This window comes from Ctenopharyngodon idella, chromosome 13, assembly GCF_019924925.1.
Source record: "Ctenopharyngodon idella isolate HZGC_01 chromosome 13, HZGC01, whole genome shotgun sequence".
NCBI lineage: Eukaryota > Metazoa > Chordata > Actinopteri > Cypriniformes > Xenocyprididae > Ctenopharyngodon > Ctenopharyngodon idella.
The window spans coordinates 29,058,854-29,078,333 of record NC_067232.1 but is presented as its reverse complement, the minus strand read 5'-3'; the positions used below and the strand labels follow the sequence as shown (position 1 = coordinate 29,078,333).

Sequence of the window (19,480 nt, the reverse complement as noted above, 5' to 3'; positions counted from 1 at the left end):
AGTCTCTGTTTTCTTTCTCTCAGTCTGTACACAGGAGACTGTGGCTGACATTGTATTCCTGGTGGATGGCTCTACCAGTATTGGGCTGGAAAACTTCCAACAAATCCGTGAATTCCTCACTTTTCTCATACAGACCTTTGAAGTTGCTCATGACAGGATCAGGATCGGTCTGGTTCAGTACAGTGACACACCGAATACTGAGTTTTCGCTCAACACTTATCAGAAAAAAGAGGAAATTCTCAACTACATCCAAAATCTGCATTATAAAACCGGCGGGACATATACCGGCCTGGGTTTGGACTTCATGCTGGAAAAGCATTTTGTTGAAAAGGCCGGAAGTCGAGCACAGCAGAATGTTCCTCAGATTGCCGTTGTTATCACAGATGGTGATTCTCTAGATGAGGTTGAGTCACATGCTCAGGAGCTGAGGGACAGGGGAATAAAAATATTCGCCATAGGGATCAAAGATGCAAACGAAACGTTACTGAGACAGATCGCAAATGAGCCATATGATCAGCACGTCTACAGCGTATCAGACTTTGCAGCTCTGCAGGGAATTTCTCAGAGTGTAATCCGGGAACTGTGTAACACTGTAGAGGAAACACACAAAGAGGTCATCAGGATGTCAAAAGGTAAAATATTACATTGAAAAACTTCCAATCAAAAACTCTTGAGTCACAGCTTTACTGGAAATCTCTGAGATAACAAACCCCTTGAGCCCTTTATTGGTATTTATTCAAAGTATTTTTTTTAAACTTTCAGGGTTTTTCCTACATTGACATTTTTTTGGCAGCTGCCAAAACAAATTTTTGTCCCTCCAAAGCCTTATTTGAGCCATTATTGTGATTTATGAGTGAAGCTTACTAATTGCTGCGCATGTGATAGGGCGCATGTCAAGAGAATGGAGAGAACGAGCAGAGAGCTCCTCCCTCGTGCGCACAAACTCTCTCTCTCTCTTCAAACTAATCACAGTCTTCGTTCTCTCTCGCACATGTTAATCTGAATCAACTGGCACAATGTTAAAAGTTCGGAAGACTGAATCCATGTTTCACGTGACGCATTTGCAGATTTTTTTCCTGAATTACTGCTAGTGCTCAAAAGAACGTCACCCCGTCTTCTCTGACAGGCGTTCCGCACATGCATCTGACATAAAACACACGTTCAATAAACGGAAAAAAAAATTCACGTCCGCTAATGTCCGATTCGCAACCTAATGACACATTTGAACTGATTCATTTTAATGAGTAGTTAAAACAACTGATCAGGGTAACGTTTCCCAAAAGCTAAGTAAGCTACCGAAGGAGTCACCAATGGAGCTACGATCAACTTAGGCTTAACGATGCTTTTGGGAAACGCTACCCTGTCCAGCACTGAACTCATGAGACGTCACTGTCTGAATCGATAACAAATCATTTACTCAGAACACCTGAGAACGCAAGTGTGCTTACCCCTTTTAGCAAGAGTGGTTAGATTTAGCCTTAATAATCCACTGCATTTTCAGGTTATTTATATGACAATGTGTAGTAAATTAGGCCTACCTATAAGATCAGTTTAGACTGGAGTGAGGTGAAACCAGAACAAAACATGTTGTTGTTAGCTAGGTGCATTCAATTGTATATTGGAGAAAAATTAAAAATTATTATTAATATATGTACCAAAGTCTAGCAAAGAAGCATCTTTTCTTACAAAACTATGAAATCAGATTTTTTTGCAAAGAGGGCAAGAAAGGATTACAGTGAGAGTGGCAGGTAATTTATTGTCAGTATTGGGCTCACAGATCACGTGGGCAGGGTACTTTTGACTATGTCTGTCAGCCACCACCGAAGAGCATTTTTGACCCAGGAAAAACCCTGACTTTGAATGTGAGCTTCACAAAGCCTTGATTGAGAGTTTAAAACAGTTTGAGGGTTAGCTTGTCCTGAGCCCTAAAGTTATATAGGGAGTTTGTAGTTTGAATGTCAATGTATTTAGGTTTTTGGGTGATTTTTTTTTTTTTTTTGATAGTGCCTTATGTGGAAGTCTGATCATTTAGAAAAAATAAAGCATGCTAAGTCAGAACAGCATGAAGGACTGCTGATTTTGATGCACGTAGCTTGAAAGCTGTAAGAGCCATCATGGATCAGAAGATTTTCATTGACATTTTTAATGGAAAAATTGTAAGTGATTACTTAAAAAAAGACTGAGCATCTTGAGGTAGAGGCTGACATTTATAAATGTTGTGGAATCTCAAGTTAAAGCAACAAGGCAACATAATGACATTGGCACCTTTGCAGCAAATACTGACTACATCCTTAAAATTACATTTTTATTCTGGTTGAACAAACACATGAATTAAAATCAGATCAAAGTTCTAACTAAAACTCTTTCCTTTGGTCTAGGTTGCAACGAGACTGCACAGGCAGACATTGTGCTCCTCGTGGACTCGTCTGGTAGCATTGGAGACAGTGATTTTGAAGAAGTGAGGAAGTTCCTCCATGCTTTTGTGGAACAATTTAACCTTAGACCTGACAAGGTGAGAGTGGGACTTGCCCAGTTCAGTGACAGACCATACCCAGAGTTCTTACTTGGTGATTATATAGATAAGAAAGACCTGCACCAAAAGTTGAATGCTTTCATCTACCGTGGAGGAGGCACCAACACCGGTCAGGCCCTGACTTTCATCCGTGAGAATTACTTTAGCCTGGCCAGAAAGAATGTCCCTGGCATTGCTATAGTCATCACAGATGGGGAATCACAGGATGCTGTACAGGAACCTGCCCAGAGACTACGAAATATGGGAGTTGCCATCTTTGTCATCAGGGTGGGAATGGGCAACATGGAGAAACTGCGCACCATTGCTAATGTCCCACATGAAGAGTTCTTATTCAGTATTGACAGTTATCAAGAACTGCAAGGTCTAAAAGTGAGTCTACGCAACAAAGTGTGCTTTACCGTGGAGATCCAGTCACAAGGTAACATTTTTACTTGGTATGCTTTCTCATTTGTGTCTGTACTGTTGAATTGTGGAATATAAAAATTCTTAAAATGAATACAAACAAAACAAAAACTTTCCTTAAAGGGTTAGTTCACCCCAAAATGAAAATTCTGTCATTAATTACTCACCCTCATGTCGTTCCACACCCGTAAGACCTTCATTTTCAGAACACAAATTAAGATATTTTTGTGTGCCAAAAAAAAGAAAATAAAAAAAGAAGACTTTTCAACAGTTGATGGCCGATTTTAAAACACTGCTTCATGAATCTTTGAAGCTTTATGAATCTTTTGTTTCGAATCAGTGGTTCAGATTGCGTATCAAACTGCCAAAGTCACATGAACTATTAAAAATTTTGAAACATTTATGATGTAACAAAGCCTCATTTACTGAAATCACGTGACTGGTGCTCTGAACCACTGATTTGAAACAAAAGATCCGTAAAACTTTGAAGCAGTGTTTTGATATCGCCCATCACTAGATATTGTTGAATAAAATCGTTATGTTTTTTTGGCGCACAAAAAGTATTCTCGTCGCTTTATAACATTAAGGTAGAACCACTGTTGTCACATAAACTGTTTTAAATGCGTCTTTAGTAGCTTTCTGGGCATCTGTAAGTGTTATCTTGCTGGCAATAGAGACCTCACTTGAGCCATCGGATTTCATCAAAAATATCTTAATTTGTGTTCTGAAGATAAACGAAGGTCTTACGGGTGTGGAACGACATGAAGGTGAGTAATTAATGACAGAATTTTTGGGTGAACTAACCCTTTAAATGTACAAGCTTTGAGTCCCATCATACTGTTAACTATAATCTACTGTTGTCTGCACCCTAATGTTGTACAATCGATTTATTGTTTGGATTTAAATAATTTATTTGTTTCCATTCTCCTCAGCTTTTGTGAAAAAATTTGCTGATCTCTTCATACTGGTTGATAGTTCAGCATCTAAACAAGAGCAGCAAACAATAAGGAATTTCCTCTATAGACTGGTCAACCAGCTGGAAGTGGGGAAGAATGCTAATCGTGTCAGCCTGGCTCAGTTTAGCGAAGATGTCAAAGAGGAATTCCTGCTTAATACTGACAAGACCAAGAATGAGATGGTGTCATTTATTCGCAACCTGCAGCTGAGGCCTACAGGGGAGCGTAGAATTGGCCATGCCATTGAATATGCCCACACACATTTCTTGAACAGCACTGCTGGAAGCCGTGTCTCTGAAGGGTTTAAGCAGTTCCTGTTAGTTATCTCTGCTGGAGAATCCGCTGATGGTGTCGTCCAAGCATCCCGAACAATCAAAGAAGATGCAGTGACAGTTTTTGCTGTTGGCTTAAACAAAGCTGATCCGTTTGAGATGAAGGACATCTCTAGTCCACAGCACAGCTACAAGTTAGTAGGTAATGTTCCACAAGTGCAACAGAAACTTAAGTCTGCCATTGACACATGGGAAGACGCTGCCGTCACAGAGGGTGAGTGCTTGCATAATCTTCTACTCTTTTCAATAAAATTCAGAAAGTGTTATTAAACTTTTTTCCCCTTGGTTGGGTTGGATTTGAAAAACTATGACGTATTACAAAATCCAAAATCTCTGGTTTTTGTAAAGTTCTTATGTCTTTTTGACAGAGTGCGCGTTTGATGTGGTGGCGGATATCGCTTTTATTGTTGATCAGTCCAGCAGTATCAGATCCAAAAACTTCCAACTTGTGCGTGACTTTCTCGAGAACACCATCGGAGGTCTCGATGTGGGCGAGGGAAAAATAAAGGTAGCTGTGATCCTCTATAGCGACTTTCCTCGAGCTGATGTGTACTTGGACACCTTCAATGATAAGGCTGACATCCTGCGCTACATCAGTAGCATGGCGTATGGTCGTGGTAAAACATACACTGGAGCTGCTCTCAGGTTTGCCAAAGAGCATGTGTTCACCAAAGCAAGAGGCAGCAGAAGAGATGAGCATGTTCAGCAGGTTGCTGTTGTTATTACCGATGGAAAGTCCACAGATGACGCGGCCAGCGCTGCAGCAGATTTGCGGCGATCAGGCGTCACTGTATTTGCGCTTGGTATCAAAGACGCAAAAGAGGATGACTTGAGAGAGATCGCATCCTACCCACCCAAGAAGTTTGTGTTAAATGTGGAACGCTTTGATCAACTAAATTCACTTGCGAAGATTTTAACCAAAACACTTTGCAATGAAATCACAGATGCCATCATACCTAAATTCTCATTCAGAGCAGTATCAAAAGGTTTGCACTATTTTTTTATTTATTATTAGCACAATGTTCATCCTGTTAAAATGTGTTTCACAATTCCAGTTTCATAATGGATTACTCTTTCACTTCTTTGTAGGTTGCAAGCAAACAGTCAAAGCTGACATATACTTCCTTGTGGATGAATCAGGAAGTATAGACCCTGCAGACTTTGAAGATATGAAGAAATTCATTATTGAATGGCTTGATGTGTTTGAGATTGGAAATGACTATGTGCGCATTGGGGTGGTGAAGTTTGAAAGCCGTGCAACCACAGTTTTCCGATTACACAACTATAGCACAAAAACTGATGTCAAAAAGGCAGTGAAGGATCTTAAAATGAAAGGAGGGGGCACCAGAACTGATCTGGGGTTAAGAGAAATGATACCGCTATTCAAAGAAGCTGTACAAACACGTGGGGAAAAGGTTCGTGAGCTGCTGATTGTAATCACAGATGGAGAATCAATAGGGACAGAAGAGCCGGTAGAAGTTCCTGCTAAAGAACTGAGAACAGAACAGAATGTCACCATTTATGCTATTGGTGTGAAAACCGCATCTGTGCCCGAGCTGGAATTAATATCTGGCAGCCCACAAAGGACGTTTTATGTCAAAAACTATGATTTTCTCAAGGATATTAAGAAAGACATCCTTACAGACATATGTTCCTTTGAAGGTAAGAAATATGTTTATATGGTATGTTTGCACTGTTACTTGACTTTCACAATTTTTTTATTGAATTTGGTTGTAAATTAATATAAAGTGTCCTATTGTTGTTTCAAGATTCTTTTCAAAGAAGGAGTGCTCACTTTATAAATTTCTTATTTTTTAGGTTGTGAAGGTCTTTTTGCAGATGTTGTCTTCCTGATCGATGGATCAGAAAGTGTTAGCGCTGATGACTTTGAAAAGATTAAGCGCATAATGGAGAATGTGATAGAAAAGTTTGCAATTGGACCAGAGAAGGAGCATGTCGGAGTTGTTCAGTATGGTACAAACACAAAAGAGGAGTTTTCCTTAAATACATTTGATGATAAAGCTACATTATTAGAGGAAATTAGAAATATCAGACAGATGAATGGAAAAACTTACACTGGAAAAGCACTCACAGAAGTATTGCAATCTTTTGACAAGTCTAAAGGAGGACGCTCCACTGCCTTGAAGTTCTTGATAGTTCTTACAGATGGAGATAGTAGGGATGATGTAGCCCAACCTGCGAAAGTCCTGAGAGACAAATCCATCAACATCAAAGCCATTGGTATGAGACATGCAAACAGATCTCAGATTCTTGCCATTGCTGGATCCCATGAAGGTGTGTTCTTTGAAGACGCAGTTGCTTCCCTGAAAGAATTAAGCAGTGATGTTCTTCTCAAGATCTGTAACACGGGTAGGTAAACAAAATCTGAGATTTTTACAAGAGATCACAATATGCCTTTTTCAGTTGATGTTAAGTCCCTTGAAAAAAAGTTTTGTGGTTTTTAGTCAATGTCTGTTATCTTTGAGGGCATCTACTGCTAGTGTGCTCTTAAAAGTGAAAACATTTACAACAAACAATGTCTTTCTTCCTCTTGAAATTGGACCAAAAACTATTGATGACTCATCTTACCCTCCATTTCCAAAGTCCATCTGAATCTGACCAGCAATAGCATGTAGACATTTATGGCTCATGGCTGTTTTGCCAAAAGAGAAGAACTGTACATTTTTAATGTGAACACCTTCTGAAAGATTGTCAGCTTTCTTGTGTATTATAGTAAAAACCAAAGCCAGAGTGACTTTATCAAATGACTTCTCACATTATGATCATATATCTTTCCAGAATGCAAGACACCTGAACTGATTGACATAATCTTCCTTGTGGATGCCTCTGGTAATCCCAATAAAGATGGTTTCCAGGAATTTATAAGCCTAATGACACATGTGGTGAACAAATCTGTGGTTGGAGAAAGACGGGTACGATTTGGCGCCATCACCTACTCTGACAGCCCTCAATCGGAGTTCACCCTGAAACAGTACAAAAGTCAGGCTGATGTTCGGAGGGTTATCTCAAACCTCAAACCTTCAGGGGGAAGAAGAAACACGGCCCGGGCCCTTAAATATACACTCTCCTACTTTGACGAAACACATGGTGGACGACGGGCGAAGAATGTACCCCAAGTGCTGTTTCTGATTACAGATGGCAAGGTTAATGACTTGAGTGGACTGGAAGGATGGCCTGAATCCCTGGCAAAATCAGAAGTCAACTTTTTTGCTATTGGTACTGAAGATGCCGATGAGGACCAGCTAAGGGAGATGGCGGGAGAGAAAGGAAGAGTGCACTATGCAAGCACCTACCAGGATCTGCGCGGACGACAAAAAACAATCACCCAAGAGCTCTGCAATCTTACCAAACCAAGTAAATTTTATTCTTATCACCTTCTATCAGAGCTTGGGAATAACTGGCTCAAATGGCAACGCTACTAACTAAACTACATTTATCAGTAGCTCAGCTGTTTTTAAAATTCTGTAGATTTTCTAATAACAAACTTCCCTGATTTTGATGTTCATTAACTTCAACTCCAGATACATATAATTTGGATTTTATTCTCTTATGTTATATCAAGTGTTAATGAATCTGTTCACTTTTACCCTAATTAAGCTCATTTGTTAAAAAAATCTGAAAAATGTATAGAACAAAGAGTTTTTTGAACAAATGAACTCAAAGTTCAAACATGTGTATGCAGCTTCTGAATAAATTATATCGAAGGAATGTTACTGTATTTAAAAACAAGTTGACCACTTAGCGGTAAATAGTATTTAGCTACGCTTTGTCAGGAACTGACTATGTTTTCAGTAGAGTAAGTTGACTATTTCTGCGTACTCACTTCATGCATCTTGATTGATCAGATGTCCATTTATACTTGGTCACATAAATTTCTCACTGCAAAATGGATATAAATCCGATCTACTTTTCCCTGTGTTATGTGTCAATATAATCCAGTTTGAAGCTCTGTCTATGCTCCCATATGATGCTTAGCGTTTGGGTTTAATGGTTGCTTCTTCCATGTGTCTCATTCACAATTGCTTGCTCACTTGTGGATTGTTCAAGTGGCAACTTGTATGTCTGATACCATCTTCTAAACTTTCTGTAGCAAGTGACCAAGTTTAAATAAACCCTAAATAATGAGTAGCTTTGGCTTGCCATCTACAAGTTTCAGTGTTGCTTCCCCAACACTATGAACAATATACAAACTATGCTTTTGTTTTTGTCTCTATCAATGTTGTTTGTCTTTAATGTTTTTTGTTTCTTTTTCTAGTTTGTGAGATGGAGGTATCAGACCTTGTTTTTTTAATTGATGGATCAGAGACTATTAAGGAACCAAGTTGGTATATTCTCAAACAAACCATGATTGGCATCGTGAAAGAACTGGATATTGCTCAAGACAAGTGGCGAGTGGGTGTCGCCCAGTTCAGCGATATACTCTTGCATCAATTTTACCTGAACACATACACTAGTTTTGCAGAAGTGAAGCAAGCTATAAACAATATTAAGCAACGAAAGCAGGGCACACATACTTGGGACGCCCTGAAATTAATTAGACAATACTTCACAAAAGAGAATGGATCCAGAATAGATGAAGGAGTCGCTCAGAATCTCCTGCTGATCACAGATGGAGAAGCTACTGATGAAAAAGACTTGAATGCATTGGCTTATCTCAGAAACAAGAAAATAACAATAACTGTTATTGGGGTTGGCAATGAAATAAAAAAATCTGAGCTGCGTGAAATAGCTGGATCACCTGACCGGGTCCTCATTGAGACTTTCGAAAGCCTTAAACTGAAGACAACCATAAAGAAAGTGTTAAATTTCCTCTGTAATGACTCAGAAATACCAGATCCTCCCAGTAATGGTAAGTAACTAGTTTTTATTGTATAATTCATAATTATTGTTGTGTACTAAATACTCTACATATAAGTTCCTAAACTTGATGAGCTGCCGCCTATTTCCAAATATAACCATTATAATGCTGCCTTATGAGGGATCTCAGTAGGTTTTGGAATAGAGTAAATCACACACTCTTTAAAGGGGTCACATGATGAAAATGTTTGCTTAATCTTTTGAAAATGGAGCAAGTAACTTTCAGAACTCAAATTCCCAAGTCCAATAAGACTTGTTTTAATCTTCTACAGCTTTCTGACCTCAGACAGTTGAATACATTGAACATGTGACCATGAACATGTGACCTTGCACATCTACATGTCAACAATGCCATCTTAGCTTTCCATTAGGGATGTAGATGTTGACTGATTAACTGACCTTAACAATTTTTTAGACTAATGCCATCACTTAATTTACGTTTTATTTACACATTTGTTTTATTTCTTTATATTTTTAGAAAGACCACTCTAATTACTGCCATATTAAAATTATATACATCCCTAATTTCCACGATTGTGGAATTCAGTTCTGTCCAGGAAATGCTAATTACTCTGTCCTTTAGAGACTTTACATTTAAGTACTGTAATATCCACAAGATGAATCTGAAACCACAGTAGACTGTAATGTGATTTTGGGAAACCCTTGTTAAAAAGTCCTCTAACATGGTAATGTACAGAAGACTTAGTGCAGACATATGTAGTATGCATGCATATGTTTTTATTGTATAATTCATATATTGTATAATTCCCTTTCTTGAATCTGTTTGAACAGATTGCAGTATTGACGTTGCCTTTGGGTTTGACGTGTCCAGACAATCAACACAGCCTCTGTTGAGACGTCAGGTGGAACCGATAGTTACTGCAGCCATCCACAGTATCTCCATGATGGGTGATCTGTGCTGTGTCAAAGTGGACAACATTAAAACTAGATTTGGCTATAGGCTAGTGTCTGGACGAAATGGCAGAGTTCTGGATAATTTTAGCTTTGAGAAGTACAACGAGGATGTGGTCAGGAAAGTGATGTTACTGCGACCTACGGAGCCCCTGGCCTTCAACGAGTTTCTGTTAGATTCCTTCAAAGAAATGTTTGTCGTCTCCAAAGCTAAGGCAAAGGTGGGAATATTTGTGAGATATAAAATTGACCATCAAAAAGATTGTCAGCTATATATTAAATGCTTTATGTTAATGTGCGCTCAATTAAACGAGCACTTCTGCTGATGTTATTTGCTAATGATTATATATTTGTGATGTTTTACTGACATGCTGTACTCTCATTAGAAACAAAGTTGAACAATAATTTACACAAAGAAAAACTGTGCCCTTGGTATGATATTTTTTCCAAAATGATGATTTAAATTGAAAAAGAATCTGTAACAGGACTATTAGGGAAAAATATGAATTTTAAAAATGCAATCATGATTGGGACATAAGATTCAGCATCTTTTTGATTACTTAGATCCATATTGGGCACCTAGATTGCATTTAATTTTTATTGCTCTATTTATTGCTACAATTAATTTTGCTGACATTTAATTGTATGTTTGTGTCCAGGTTTTAATAATCTTCACAGACGGTTTGGATGATAGCATTCAGCGTTTAATGGCGAGTTCAGAGAGACTTAAGCAAAGTGGTAAGTGGCTATGTCTTTGGCTATGTCCACATTATTCCGGGTATGTTTGAAAACAGTGCTTTTTTTCTAAGTAGTCTCTGTTCATGTTAGCTTTTTCAAGCATTTTCCAAAAGTTGTTTGCTCACTGAAACGTCTAAAAAAGCTTAAATCACCTTACTGAACATGCATAAAACATAATAAAAGCTCACTGAGATGAGACCGAGTGACAAAACATAATAAAGTTCTCACACCATTCTTTTGGCACGATCATTTTATTAGCAAAGAGTCCCACGACTCACTGGTTCGTCTAGGTAACACTTAAAATTGCCTTTTCATATACTCTAATGCACAATTGTAGCGTTTTCCACAGGAAATTTTCTGTCATATTTGCAGAAATATAATACGAAGAATTTACAAAGTAATATTTATCTGTTAACAACACCATAATAGTGAATAGGAGGCACAACGATGCTGGTACAACCATAGATATCTATGGGTACAACATAAGCCAGCTAGTAAGAGCGGTGCATGTAAACGTCACTTCCCTGGCCTCAAGTGTTTAACGTTTTTAGCATCCTTGTTCGCGTGCCCACCGCCCATGCTGGGATTGCCAGTTCAAATCCCACTCGGAGCAGTGTGAGTAGAACCGTAGGGGCTATGTTGGTGCCGTGACCCGGATGGGAGTGAAGTTTAGGGGGGGTGAGTGTAATGGAGGCCAGCTTGTAAGAGCTGTGCGAGTAAACCTCACTCCCCTGGCCTCAAGAGGCACACTTTAGTGTTCTTTTTAGCGCCCCGCTTCACATGCCGGAAATGCCGGTTCAAATCCTGCTCAGAGCAGTGAGAGTATAGCTAAACATGCATCATTGTTTTCGAATACCTCAGTTTACACAATCCATACTACAACACGAAAACTATATTTGCAAATTTATCCACTTGGAAGAGCATCTTAAAAAAGCTCAGGACAAAAATGTCTCTGTTGATGGAAGAGCAAAAATAAATGTTTTCCAGTTTATCCTGATTAATGTGAATATAGCTGTTATCGCTGAACCATAAAAATCTGGGCCACTGCAAAGTAAGATATTCCACCCATCCCTACACCAGAGAGATTCCTTGATTTGTTCAGTTTTATGCAGAACTTTAATTTTATAACAGGATATAATTACCCCTCCCTCTCTGTCTGCAAATCTGGGGTTGCATATTGGTTTTGTTTGATTTGGAAACACTTCATTTGTTAGCTTATTAGCAGTTTTGTATAAGTAGCCCCCATGTGTGCCATGTTTTTCCTTGCTTTTTAGAGGAACTTTTTTTCTACTTGACATGAAATAAAATCGAAGTCAAAGTGAATTGAAGTCAAGTGTAGCAGCTGTGACCTTGAACCATTTCGAAGCTATTTGTGCTTATTTCTCATGTGAAATCTAGGGGTCGATACACTGCTGATTGTGTCTTTGGAGGGAATAATGGATGTTCACCAGCTGGAATTTGGCAGAGGTTTCAGCTACATGCAGCCACTGACCATCAACATGCTGAATTTAGGCAATGCTCTTATGAAACAGATTGTAAGTATCAAAGCAATTATTAAGGGCAGGATTTAAGCTCTTGCCAAGTTTAACTGTTCTGAAAGACATTTTATGTTGAGGCTAAATGTTTATTTTGTGTATTTTAAATGAAGGCTTTTCAAAGCTATTTTCTTTAGCTTGTTTAGATAAAACAGTGTTGGCATGTTGTCGCCTTTCCTTTTTATTTTCTCATTAAATAAATGATTTGATTTGATTTTTGTCTGCTTTTCATTTGGCCTTTGTTTCAGGAGCCACATTTTACATTGCACACAAAATTATAAATTGTAAAAACATCAAATATTAAAATGCATTAATATTACCATGAGCTACATGGACCCAATTATATGCACAATTATTAAAATCTTTGATTTGTTGGTGTTCTTAGCAGACTATAAATCACGGTACAAAACACATTGTGGTCGAAACTGGACCAATATTTAAAGTGGTCCGGATTGTAGCTTGTGTAGATGTGTTTATAGTTTTCAGAGATGGCATGCAACCTGTCTGTGAACTTGTAGTAAAATCCCCTAAAATTTGATTGGATGCATGTCCTGTGACGTCAACAACAGCAGACAAACACATTGTTTCACATTTTCTCTCCCCTCAGGAAACAGTGGCGCTGAGGAAATGCTGCGATGTGCCTTGTTCATGCACTGGTGTACCTGGACCACGAGGACCGCCTGGAAGTCTGGGTCAAAAGGTCAGAGATCCTCGTTATGTGGATTTAATCAATGGATGTTTTTCACTGAGATTGTTGCATTATGTCATTATGCAAAGGATAAATGCATTGCTGCTTTAGAATTTGATGTAAATGAGTTATCCTTGAAGGCAGCATGATTTTAAACAGCCTTTGCATAGGGATTGTGCCTATAATTCCATAAAGAAATGTTACTTATGTGGGGAGCTCTTCAGTTTTGTGTGTTAGCATCTCTTTTTTGTTCTTATTATTTAGGGATCTAGTGGTCAGAAGGGTCATCCTGGATTTCCAGGAGATGAAGGTAGTATGGTAAGTGAAGCGTTAAGCCTAATTTCTGCTGTCATTCACATTACATGTTCTTAATAGTCCAATTCAGCAACTTCAACATTAGTAAGATAATGTATAGTCGATATCATATAATAGTTTAAGCATTTTTTTTTTGTGTGTGTGTGTGTGTGTTTAGTACGCAATTTTGCCCTAAGACCTCATCTGTAGTGATGTGTCACTGATGATATAAGACAGAATACACGTGTTTTAGAGAGGATGTACACTGTATATGTCATGGATAAATAGTCTCTCTCCCGTCATGTTTCTGGCAGGGAGAGCGAGGACCACCAGGGCTGAATGGAACTCAGGGACACAACGGTTGCCCTGGAAACAGAGGAATCAAGGTAATGTAACGTGATTATCATGTGAATTACTGTGAATTAGTACAGTATGTCTTACTGCACCACTTGTATTTAGAACATTAATTGTGTTGGTACTTTTTCAGTCATCAAAATGAACAAAAATAAGATTATATACACCATGAATCCATGAATCAAATTGGTAATCTAAAAATAAAATGGTTGAATATATTAGTGTGACTTAATGAAATCATTTTTAGGGATAAATGCATGATACCTGCATGGCTAGGATATGTTGATATTAGTGTTTAATGTTCCTGTATATAATTGCAGTTAAATCAGATGAGATTGTGTTTTACAGCCATGATGAATAAAGGAAATGTTTTAAAATCTCATTTCAATAGGGCCAGCGAGGCTACAATGGAAATAAAGTGAGTAAAGTTGTTTACTGTCTGTCAGGTCTATGATTGCTCCCACATAAACTACTAAACTACTGTTTGGACAAAAATACAAGCTGAAAAGTACAAAAAATATTTTCTAAAGTGCTTTCTGAGTGCTTGTTCTGCTGTTTATTTTCTGCAACTACAATTCAGATAGCACAAAACACTGTAAAGGTTTTTAATGAGTATCTTTGTCTTGTTTTCAAGTAAAAAGACATTTTCATGAGAAGCAAAATTGCATTAAGAGTTTTTATAGAATCTTTTTGCAGTGACAAGATGTTTTTTTTCACTTGTTTTATACATTAACAAGTAAAAATGAGTGAAAATGTGCTTGTACTATTTTTTTTTTTCTTTAAAAATAATGATGTTTACAGTGAAGTTAACAGTTTCCATGAAGCAGTTTTTTTTCAAACTGCAGATGTAGTTTAGAGTCATTAACAAGTACAGACTCTAAGATTTACAGTATCTCACAGAAGTGAGTACACCCCTCACATTTTTTGTAAATATTTTATTATATCTTTTCATGTGACAACACTGAAGAAATGACACTTTGCTACAATGTAAAGTAGTGAGTGTACAGCTTGTATAACAGTGTACATTTGCTGTCCCCTCAAAATAACTCAACACACAGCCATTAATGTCTAAACCGCTTTATCCGCTATATACCATTTATCACTGTAAAGCTGCTTTGACACAATCTGCATTGTAAAAAGCGCTATATAAATAAAGGTGACATGACTTGACTTGACTAAACCGCTGGCCACAAAAGTGAGTACACCCCTAAGTGAAAATGTCTAAATTGGGCCCAAAGTGTCAATATTTTGTGTGGCCACCATTATTTTTCCAGCACTGCCTTTACCCTCTTGGGCATGGAGTTCACCAGAGCTTCACAGGTTGCCACTGGAGTCCTCTTCCACTCCTCAATGACGACATCACGGAGCTGGTGGATGTTAGAGATCTTGCGCTCCTCCACCTTCCATTTGAGGATGCTCCACAGATGCTCAATAGGGTTTAGGTACCCTCAGCTTCTTTAGCAAGGCAGTGGTCGTCTTGGAGGTGTGTTTGGGGTCAATATCATGTTGTAATACTGCCCTGCGGCCCAGTCTCCGAAGGGAGGGATCATGCTCTGCTCATTCATGGTTCCCTCAATGAACTGTAGCTCCCCAGTGCCGGCAGCACTCATGCAGCCCCAGACCATGACACTCCCACCACCATGCTTGACTGTAGGCAAGACACACTTGTCTTTGTACTCCTCACCTGGTTGCCGCCACACACGCTTGACACCATCTGAACCAAATAAGTTTATCTTGGTCTCATCAGACCACAGGACATGGTTCCAGTAATCCATGTCCTTAGTCTGCTTGTCTTCAGCAAACTGTTTGCGGGCTTTCTTGTGCATCATCTTTAGAAGAGGCTTCCTTCTGGGACGACAGCCATGCAGACCAATTTGATGCAGTGTTTGGCGTATGGTCTGAGCACTGACAGGCTGACCCCCCACCCCTTCAACCTCTGCAGCAATGCTGGCAGCACTCATACGTCTATTTCCCAAACACAGCCTCTGGATATGACGCTGAGCACGTGCACTCAACTTCTTTGGTCGACCATGGCGAGGCCTGTTCTGAGTGGAACCTGTCCTGTTAAACCGCTGTATGGTCTTGGCCACCGTGCTGCAGCTCAGTTTCAGGGTCTTGGCAATCTTCTTATAGCCTACGCCATCTTTATGTACAGCAACAATTGTTTTTTTCAGATCCTCAGAGAGTTCTTTGCCATGAGGTGCCATGTTGAACTTCAGTGACCAGTATGAGAGAGTGAGAGCAATAACACCAAATTTAACACACCTGCTCCCCATTCACACCCGAGACCTTGTAACACTAACGAGTCACATGACACTGGGGAGAGAAAATGGCTAATTGGGCCCAATTTGGACATTTTCACTTTTGTGGCCAGCGGTTTAGACATTAATGGCTGTATGTTGAGTTATTTTGAGGGGACAGCAAATTTACACTGTTATACAAGCTGTACACTCACTACTTTACATTGTAGCAAAGTGTCATTTCTTCAGTGTTGTCACATGAAAAGATATAATAAAATATTTACAAAAATGTTAGGGGTGTACTAACTTCTGTGAGATACTGTATTTGTTCAGTGGTTGTTGATTACTTCCCTAAACATGACTGTAAGTGTGTGTGACCCTTTGACCTCGGTCTGACAGGGAGAAGATGGGGAGGACGGGCTGGATGGAGTGGAAGGAGAACAGGTTATTTCTCTCCTCTGCATTCACAGTATCTTAAATGAATATGATAAATTTCATTAATTAATCTGTATTAATATTAAATACAAATATTTGCTGAATGTGTTGCATTCAAACTGTCAAATTGTTTTAAAAAAAAATGAAATTACAGAATTAAGTTAGCAAAACACTAGGTTGTAAACACTAGAGCAATAAAATTTATAAAATTTTATTTAAAATTTTTTTTTTAAATTTTAAAATAAGATTTGCGAAGATTTCTAGATACACATAATCAACATCATCTTTGGTTATAAGGAATGCAAGAAAGATCACAATACACAAATTTTAATTCAATATGCAGATATATGCATCAAAATATTGACAACAAAATTCTCATTGGGAGATTTTTCCAACTGTAATCCAAAATTTTAGGATTTAGGAAGTTATGCCTTCAATGAGTATAACATTCCCTCTTTCAGTGTAAGTCTATCAGTATTTTTGGCCTGTTATATCGTCAAGTGAAATCCGTAGGTTTGACAACTTAGAAAAGAAGTAGCACGCCCTTCTACAGCAAACTGCATGATTTGATGATTTTCATATGTGAAATATCCCTAACCATAAGTATGAGCGAATATTAATAGTATAAATAAATGTGTGAGGAATATTAAGTGCTCCCTTGTAAACACTGCAGTAAATTAAACCCAATATAAGTGACCAATGAAACTGTAAGCACCGCACTGTCACTGAATGAGTTATTGAGTCTCTATTTCTGTTGTGTGCAGGGCGATGCTGGTCTAGATGGGCTTCCAGGACCTAAAGGAGACCCGGGCAGTGCTGTAACTACACAACCACACACTGTTTTGTTTGATCACAGATGTCTGCTTATTTATTACTGTTAATATAAGCAGAAATAAAATGTAAAAATAACTCAGTGGCTCATGTTATTTTTGTCTTTCAGGGTATGAAGGGTTTCAAAGGGAGTCCTGGAACTAAGGGACACAGCGGTCTGAGAGGAGATCCTGTAAGGTGTTCCTGTGTGTCCATGATAGTTGATTTTTAACGTCTCAACAACCTGACTTGATTTTTCTGTATATTATTCTGTTTATATTACAGGGAGCACCAGGAATAGACAACAATAATTCAGGTCCAAAAGGCGAGAGAGGAGATACTGGGCTCCCGGTGAGGGTCCTTTTTTCACTCCTTCTGGAAGATGTTAGCACGATTTGTTTGTGTGAGAGCGACAGATTGTTTCTGTTTCAGTAGTGATCTGCCTCAAGTCAGATGTTGTGTAATTATGTTCGTCCTGTGTGATTATATAAACACACTACTGTAAAATCCTCCTTTATAGGCTCCTTTTATAGGCTGCCAAAGTTAACATGTTCACTTTTATGATTAATTATATGTGTGTTTAGCGTTGTTAATTTTAACACCACTAACACATTTCTGCAATTTGAAATGGACACACTTGTACTGATCCTCTGAAATGTCTTACCTTCTTGGGTTATGTCACCAATCGTTCTCAGCTTTGACTGTTTTCAATGAAAATTTCATTTTAATAAAAGAGGAGAATCAGGTGATCAAGTATCAGAAACATATCAGATTTAGAACCACATTTTTCAGCATGTTAAAAGTAAAAGTGTGTTATGATTGTGTTTTCTTGTCAGGGTGACCAGGGGCCTTTTGGACTCCCAGGCAGACCTGGAGATAACGGTGATCCTGTGAGTATTACCTGTACTGATGTACTGTTACAGGTAGATTTAGACTAATGTTCCAAAGATTAGGATCACATTTTTGGTAAGAAATGTATACTTTTATTCAACAAGAATGCATTAAATTGATGAAAAACGACAGTGAACACATTTATTATGTTACAAAAAAAAATGTTATGTTCAAAATTTCTGTTTATTTTAAAAGACCCTGTAATGCTGTTTCATGCACTTTTCTTTAAGCAGCACAACCATTTTCAGCTGTAATAATAATAAAAAAAGGTTTTTACCACATCAGCAGATTAGAATGATTGCTGAAGGATCGTGTGACGCTGAAGACTGGAGTAATAATGCTGAAAATGGAGCTTTGCCATCCCTGAAAAAATATCATTTTGAAATATATATTAAAATAGAAAACAGTTATTTCAATTTGTAATATTTCACAATATTACTGTTTTTCACTGTATATTTGACCAAGTGAATGCAGCCTTGGCAGTGCTTCCCACAGGTTTGAAATATACTTGCGGTGGTAGCCAGGTGGAAAATCCTCCTGTTACCCACGGCACAAAAATGATCTACTACATGTGACAAACATCAAATAATGCGTAACTTTTAAAAATATTTTTATTTATTGAAATTTATTTTGATACAGATTATGCTATGTTTTGGGGGATATGAAGTACTTTTTTATCCATTTACCATGTGCATGCATATGAAATATTACATTTTTATGAAAAAAAAAAAAAACACTTTAATGATGATCAAAATTAATGATGAGTTGTTTCTGGATATTGATCTGGGTGTTAGAGGCAGAATCGCGTGTCTTTGCAGCACATGTGGGATTGTCAGTGGGAGTAAACAGTTCTCGCACACACTGAACGAGCAGGTACGAAACGCGTAGAGTGAAGGGAGACTTTCCAATACCTAGTCATGGGCCGTTCACATGTCGCGTCTTTTGCGCGCTCAAGTTCATTATTTTAAATGTAGACGCGGGACGAACGCGCTCAAGTAGAGATCGAAAGCTCTGCCAAGATGGACTAACAGCTGATCATACCTGTACAGGGCGGGTTTTTTATTTCTTATCTCCATAAGTAGTAGTATAATCTAGTAGTAAAGCTAATGCAAGGTCTGGAAATACATTTATCCTTTGCTGAAACTTATTCATCTTCATGGAGAACGCGGCTCATGGTTGCTTAGCAACGAGCGCTTTTGAAAAGAGGAGAAAGTGCCGCGGCTGGCGTTTTCCATGCGTTTTTAGACGTGACGTGAACGGCCTCTAAATCCAATGCGGATGGTTTCATTATCTCGGGCGGAGAAAAAAGTAAAAGTGGATAAAAACAATAAGAGCAAAAATGTGTCACCAAATATACTTGGGTGGCTGTTAATATACCTGGGTGGCCCGCCCAGGTAAAGTCTATGTGTGGGAAGCACTGCTTGGTGAGCAGAAAAGACTTCTTCAAAAACATTAAAATATCTTACTGATCACAAACTTTTG

The 19,480-nt window shown here is 38.4% G+C and overlaps 2 protein-coding genes across 6 annotated transcripts in view; both read left to right on the top strand.

The window, feature by feature from the left end:
- LOC127524378 (collagen alpha-6(VI) chain-like) overlaps positions 1-19,480 on the top strand; it is a 121,686-nt gene that overhangs the window by 17,701 nt on the left and 84,505 nt on the right. The gene's annotated exons all lie outside the window — the stretch shown is intronic.
- LOC127524379 (collagen alpha-6(VI) chain-like) overlaps positions 1-19,480 on the top strand; it is a 56,349-nt gene that overhangs the window by 12,325 nt on the left and 24,544 nt on the right. For all 3 annotated transcript variants that reach the window (XM_051915799.1, XM_051915800.1, XM_051915798.1), the window contains exons 5-24: positions 24-632; positions 2,379-2,951; positions 3,868-4,437; positions 4,592-5,209; positions 5,313-5,885; positions 6,042-6,593; positions 7,023-7,598; positions 8,500-9,093; positions 9,894-10,234; positions 10,673-10,751; positions 12,150-12,286; positions 12,894-12,986; positions 13,239-13,292; positions 13,583-13,654; positions 14,014-14,040; positions 16,262-16,306; positions 17,062-17,115; positions 17,238-17,300; positions 17,393-17,458; positions 17,944-17,997. In XM_051915799.1, the coding sequence (XP_051771759.1) occupies positions 24-632; positions 2,379-2,951; positions 3,868-4,437; positions 4,592-5,209; positions 5,313-5,885; positions 6,042-6,593; positions 7,023-7,598; positions 8,500-9,093; positions 9,894-10,234; positions 10,673-10,751; positions 12,150-12,286; positions 12,894-12,986; positions 13,239-13,292; positions 13,583-13,654; positions 14,014-14,040; positions 16,262-16,306; positions 17,062-17,115; positions 17,238-17,300; positions 17,393-17,458; positions 17,944-17,997 (5,750 nt within the window). The remainder of the gene's footprint in view (positions 1-23; positions 633-2,378; positions 2,952-3,867; positions 4,438-4,591; positions 5,210-5,312; positions 5,886-6,041; positions 6,594-7,022; positions 7,599-8,499; positions 9,094-9,893; positions 10,235-10,672; positions 10,752-12,149; positions 12,287-12,893; positions 12,987-13,238; positions 13,293-13,582; positions 13,655-14,013; positions 14,041-16,261; positions 16,307-17,061; positions 17,116-17,237; positions 17,301-17,392; positions 17,459-17,943; positions 17,998-19,480) is intronic.